The 6612-nt window shown below is 45.8% G+C and overlaps 1 protein-coding gene across 1 annotated transcript; it reads right to left on the reverse strand.

The window, feature by feature from the left end:
• Positions 1–4231: 4231 nt before the first annotated feature.
• Positions 4232–6380, reverse strand: LOC136537982 (UDP-glycosyltransferase 83A1-like). The gene is made up of 3 exons (XM_066529958.1): positions 5789–6380; positions 5063–5598; positions 4232–4929 (listed from the first exon to the last, which is right to left on the reverse strand). Exons 1-3 carry the CDS (start codon positions 6288–6290, stop codon positions 4582–4584), a joined length of 1386 nt encoding a protein of 461 aa, XP_066386055.1. The 5' UTR covers positions 6291–6380; the 3' UTR covers positions 4232–4581.
• Positions 6381–6612: the final 232 nt, after the last annotated feature.

Below are 6612 nucleotides of genomic sequence, written 5' to 3' on the forward strand. Positions count from 1 at the left end.
CGAAAGAGCTAGTTTGGGGGAGAAGCACTCCCGTATATCCAGGTAAGTATTCTTTCCCCTTTTTTGTCTTAATTTTAGTTTCTTTTCAATAGTAAAAAATTGATAAATGAAACAAAATAAAAAGTTATCTTTTATAATAATTATATATACAGCTATAGTAATAATGTGTGATCTAGTAAAATTGAAAACAAAATAAAAGGTGCGGTTAATTTGTTTTTAATAGCTAAATAAAATAAAGAGGACTCAAAATAAACTCTTAATTGGAAATGATGAATAGTTGCTCTGTTGTAATTTCTTTTAGGTACCTAGTTTTTAGCCTTGAATTCTCCCGAGTTTTAGATATGACTGATTTGATATAAAGATTTACTCTAAACTTAAAATCTGTGGGTAGCGAATGATTGATCTAAGTTTAGGTAATTGACAGATATGATATGAGAAGGTCTGAGCTGCTGTTTATTTTGTTCCAAGTGGCACTAAAGTGACACTAAAGTTCTGATGATTTATCTTTCGAAAAACATAAAAATGCTATATGATGAGTTCCTGTATGACAAAGTTTGAATTCCTACTAGAGCCATACATATTATTTAGGCTAGGAAAACTTCCACATATATGCTACTTGCTTTCGTATTGAGTGTTGTCAAGCTTTATTGACCCTGATGAGAGGTTTGTCATGCTCTTAAAATCAAAATCACGTACACACCACATATACCTGCTGCTCCTACACTAGGAGTACGTAAAACATGCCTTTCATCTAGATCCAGCAAAAAATATTTTACTCCTACACTGGAAGTGAACACAAAACATGCTTGATAGGTTTCTCATCCTCCAAATAAATGCTTTAAGTTCTTGTTACTATCTCTCAAAGTTTTGTAGCAGAAAAGAGACATGGGGCTATGCAAAAAGTTATTCATAAAAAAGAGAAGAAAAAAAGAGATGAGAAAAAAATGGACAAGTGTCCAAGATATTATAAACAATGGGTACTCAGATGCCCGCCTAAAAAAAGAGAGAAAAGATGAATAAGATAGCCCCTGTTCTCTAGTAAATGTTTCTAAGTTTTAAAAGAGAGATAAGTTTTCAAGGAGCATAGTAAAATTAGGTTAGCCACCATATATATCCACCATATATTCACACACATGCACATCTTGATTTGATTGTATGACTCATCTCTCTTTGGATCCATTGTTTGACTCAACATATGCATTGCAAATATGCTCTAGCTTTCTTTCTACCTATGAACTCCACATAAGCCCTAGTGGTAGGTAGAGAAAAGGCATAACATCTTATTGCCTTGGTGAGTATCCATAAATACCACATATATTAAGAGACTTGAGAGTGTCATACAATGGAATCTCTGAGTTTTATTTTGAAAACTTATAAAAACTCTGGAACAATGGTAGAACAAAGAACTTAAGACATAGTGCTTGACTTGATCGTTCTGTCTTTCCATTGCTCAAGCCCAAGTGGAGGCTGAGAAGCTCCATGATTGAAGGCAATATGGGTAAGTTTAAAAGTCAGATCAGTTTATTCTAATCCGAAGAAGAATTTTTTATTGAATGCATGTGTACTTTTGAGGCATGAAAATCTTGTAGAGACTCCTGATCCATAGCTGAGTTTAGCTTTGCTTAGGGACTGGCAAAGGTTAAGCTTGGAAGAAATTATTGACGGTCACTAACATCAATTATAAACTGTCAACATAACATGTATTTATACTTAATTCTATCACCAAACATAGGTATAGAGGTTTAAACTAATAAATTCTATGAGTTTTGGTGAATCTGTATTTTCAGCAGGGTTTATCTAGAAAACCACCAAGCGGGACCTATTCGTCAAAGGAAATCGCGTAATTCCGTAGCATAACCGACGTAGGAAGACTCTAGAAGATTCTAGGAGGCTCTCCACCGAAGCGGAGCTCGAGACACTCGGCCCCACATGCAGGCCGTCCGACCCCTGGGGTCCACTAGTTAGCCCCTCGTTGTTAAGTCGGTTCCCCACCGTCTCCTAGGCTGCATCTATGCCATCCTTTAAGTCAGTTTGATCCAAGGGCTCACGATGGATGCTTCAGCCCATATAAACAGCCCCGTGCCCCCCTCCCTGAGCAGTTTTCTGAAACACTAATTCATATCATGAGGATGAGAGCCAGCTATCAAGAGAAGATTAGTCATTCATATGATCTAGCCTTATAAATAGAAATAGTGAGATAGAGAGTGAGGGAAGAGTTTGGAGAAGGTGCCGGCCTATCGGTGCTCTCTCTACGGCTTGTACCTTGGCGGATTCAAGTTCTATCTGAGCTTGCTTCTGAGATTTCTCTGGTAATCAACTTCTGATTCAAGTAAGCATCTTGTTTATATTGTTCATCAGGTTTGCGACTCTTTTGAGCGCTTTATTCTCTATATAGGGGGAGTAAAGTATTAATCGTAAGTGTAAGCATGGTGCTTAGAATTGGGTTAATCATGGATGCACCCTGCATTCCAGAAGGTGGTAGATCGCGTGAGTGACATAAGTTCTATATAGCCTATACTATATAGCTTCGTTGATACTTTGTAGTCTACCTCCCGTCTGTAGGCGCACGTAGGACGCGATTGCGAATGAAAGCATCATCTGCTGGTGTCTTTCCCTAGTAATATCCCCAGTTGAATAGTAGAAGACATAAGATTACCTAAGTCAGAACTAGAGAACTTTAGTTATCCTCTCTACGCTCCTATTTATCCTTAGCCTTGTTGCTACTTCTAGTTAAGTTAAACCTTAACATACTAGCTACCCCTTGTTAAGTTAGACCGTAGTTAGTCTTACATGTTTTCCTGTGGATACGATACTTAGAATACTTCCGGGTGAAAGCTGCAGTGGTATCCGTGCGCTTGTGGATTTATCTGTGTACGTTAAATATACCGACAGACGGCAAAGAAACTTGTGACTTTGGGTTATCATACACATGGGAACCGGTTCATTTTCTTAATTGGGCCAGTCCACTAGGCCACTAAGGAACTCCTTCCCGCCTTCTCTCTATTTTCTTTTTTGTCGTTTGTGTGTAATGCCTACCCCTCTAGTGGTACGACCTTCTCTCTCATACCCCCTCGGTTTCTCTCGACTTGCACCTCCATGGTTAGGCTTATCATCTCTCAAAGGTTCTGTCAAATACATTTGGTTTAAGCGCAGTAGCAAAGCCAGGCCGGTTATCGAAAAATACATATTAGGTTTTGGATTGTTAGACATTTAGGTCAATTTAGACATATTTTAATCCAGAAAATCAGCAAAAAAAAGTTAGTGACAAGTATGTGGATGTGTGATCTATCCACAAAGACAAACATGTTAAACATACTAATCAAATGAATAAATAAAGCAATAAAAGTTGCAAGTGTGTATCCAGAGGTAGGGCCGGAGGTGCCGATGGCGCCACTCGCACTGATCAACATAGTGGGCTATTTGAGATGTCTGATCACGCTCAATGTAGTGCAGGGAGGGACCCATGTAGTGTTTTTGCAGGTCGTGTATGGGAGCATCGAAGGGAAGTAAATAATCGTTCTCCTTTGTCGTGTTCTTGCTTTGGTCGCTAGGTACAGGAGGGTGTCGTACCCTGGGAACATGGAGCGAGCGAGAAGTCGTGCAAGATGCACTCCAAAAAATCGGTTTTAGAGGCCTGCTCTCCCAACGCTTGTGCATGCAGGAACGGGGATGGAGAAACAAGAACTTTTATCGCGAGACTGGTGGAGAGCGCCTATATGCTTACATACATTGGACCGGAAGCTGAAACAAGAGTCAAGAGGTCAAAGCACCAATGGTCACAAAGACAAAGCAACAAGGGTTGTCATGATGACCATTAACAGACATCGGTCAATGGAAATCGAAGCGTCAAAAAATGCTTTGATGACTCCATTAATCGGACACCATAACATGTTGTTGTGATACCGGCGCCTAATGCAGAAGCGATTGCTTGGATCTACCTAAGCGAGATGCTCACGAGAGATCTCACACACTGCACAAGAGACTCAATGTTTGGTAACGAGGTTCGACTGAAGCCTACGTTACCGGGGCATGCTTACGGGTGCTTCTCCCTGATAACATGACACTGACATCGACCGCCCGAGCCCCCGCGAGCCTATCGCTTTGTTTTGCTTTCTTACTCTCGGGATTGAGAGGGTTACAAGTGCAGCCCTCTCCTCCTTTTATAGGGGGGGGGGGGGGGTTACAAGAGCTAGCACCTAGCTCACTTAACCCTATACTGCTACAATAAAAATCCATTGTAATTTCATTAGTATAAATAAATATTCAACACATTTCTAACACATGCCCCAAGTGGCAAAACCTAGCTCGTCTGTTCACGACTCGACGTATCACTCCTCTAGTCAATTCCCCATATAGGATTACACATTTGTTGGACCTAGCATTTAGTCTAGGCCTTAGAATTTATTATATTTTAATTGAATAAAATTGGGCCAACCCAATTACAGTCCAACTAAACTTAAGTGCACCAACATTTAAAACGCCAAGACTGTCACATGCATAGCAACAGACACTATGCTCCCACAATTACAGACCAACATCGAGAGATTCCTTAATAGGCTCACTTAGTTTCAGTAGTCCTCATCATTCACTGAGCAGGTTCACGAGCTTTTTGAAGTTATCGTCCGAGGATCCCCCTTCGGCGATGCACCGGCGGGCTGCGTCCTTGAACACCCGCGCCCTGTCCTTGATCTCGGCGTCGCCGACGACCTGCTCCACCTTGCTCCTGAGTTCCTCCTTGCTTACGATTCCGTCGGCGTCGGGCGTCACCGCCAGGCCGGTCCTCCACACGTTGATGATGTAGCTCCGGTTCAGGTACTGGTCGCAGAAGTAGGGCCAGCACAGGAACGGCACGCCGTTCCTCACCCCCTCCATGGTCGAGTTCCACCCGCAGTGCGACACGAAGCACGCCACCGCGCGGTGCGCCAGGACCTGTCAACAATGAAATGAAACGGCAAAGGGAGCCCGTCTTAGTCTGATCGACTGCTTATGCCGGCCAATTGCGACAAAAAAAGCTCTGATGATCGACTGCTTATTATGGGTTCGGTCGATTGAATTAGATGACCTGTTGCTGGGAACACCAGCTGACGATCATGCCCTTGCCAGCGACACGCTGCTGGAACTCGTGGAGCCACGCCTTGCTGAGGCCGGGGGTGAAGTCCGGCCGCACCACCCACAGGAACGGCCGGCCGGTGAGCTCCAGCCCCTCGGCCAGCTCCTCGAACTGGCGCGCGTCGAAGATGGTGATGCTGCCGAAGGCCACGTACACGACGGACGCGTCCGGCTGCCCGTCCAGCCACTTGACGCACCGCTCGTCCTCCGGCAGGAAGTGCCCCACGGGATTCTGGAACGCCGGGTCGGCGAACAGCGGGCCGATGGGCAGGATGCTGGGAAAGAGGTTGAACGCGCCGGCCTCGGCTTCGTAGAAGGAGTTGCTCACCACCATCTCCGCGAGGTCGTTCAGCTTGTTGTTCCGGGTCACCAGCTCGAAGATGATGTGCTGTCCCTCGGGCTCGCCGGCGTTGTTCCACGACAGCTGCGACGAGTGCAGCGGCGGCATCCCAGGGGCGAGCTGGAACGTCTCCTGCCGGACTGGCAACCCTGCACAACGCACGGGCACGTCAGAATGGACTGCAATACACTCAGGCTGCAAGTAGCAAGTCTGCCGTTTGTTGCTGTCAAGTATGATTCAGAGTAGAGGTCTGTAAATTAAGAAACCTTAAACAAATACTATCTTGATCGATCTGCCTTAGATTTGTGCGGTAGAACGGGTAGAAAAATCAGTAGTCACCCTTGTCGCTGATGAGTCCTTCCTCTATCAGATTAGGGATCTTGAGCATGAAGGCGAAGCACGCCGTGGCCGCCGGCCAGAAGGACACGACCCGGATGCCGAACTTCTTGGCGACCTCGAAGGACCAGCCCATGTTGACGTCGCCAACGAGCCACTTCGCCCTGGGCCGCCCGGCGGCCTCCATGTCGGCGAGGAGGCTCTCCAGGTAGCCCGGCATGTGGCGCGAGTAGGCGTCGACAAGCTTGTTGATGTCCTTGCGGTCCTCGTCGTCGGCCAGCCCGTCCGGGATGGACGCCAGGTGGATGCCGCCGCCTAGCGCCGCCGCCCCGCCGCCGGAGGCCTCCAGCGCCCCTACCACCAAGGCGTGGTCCACGTCGGTGTTGACGAAGGTGACCTCGAAGCCTTGGTCGACGAGGAGGTGGGAGAGCTCCATGAGCGGCGTGACATGGCCCTGGCAGGGCATCGGCAGCACCAGGACGTGAGTCTTGGCCATGTGACCCATGTATAGCTAGCCTTCTTTCTTCTTCTCTCTCGATCTATCTCTCTCAGAGTATCGGGAGGCGAGCTGACAGTCACTACTGCAAGCCGGAGAACATAAGCTATATATATATATATATACATATGTAGGAAAATGAGCACGGAATTTTTCTGGCTCGCCGGCCAACAATTCCACGTTGGGCCGCCCTCTCGAGCAGTACGACGAAGCCCTATTCGCTTCTCTTGTGATCTGTCTTTTTGGTTTATTTTTTTAGTTGGTACAGCGTTTTTCTCTCACAACAAATCAGTCGGAACAATATTTTAGTTTCTTTTTCCAGCGAAGCCAA

The sequence above is a fragment of the Miscanthus floridulus genome, chromosome 2 (genome assembly GCF_019320115.1).
Source record: "Miscanthus floridulus cultivar M001 chromosome 2, ASM1932011v1, whole genome shotgun sequence".
In the NCBI taxonomy this organism is placed as follows: Eukaryota; Viridiplantae; Streptophyta; class Magnoliopsida; order Poales; family Poaceae; genus Miscanthus; species Miscanthus floridulus.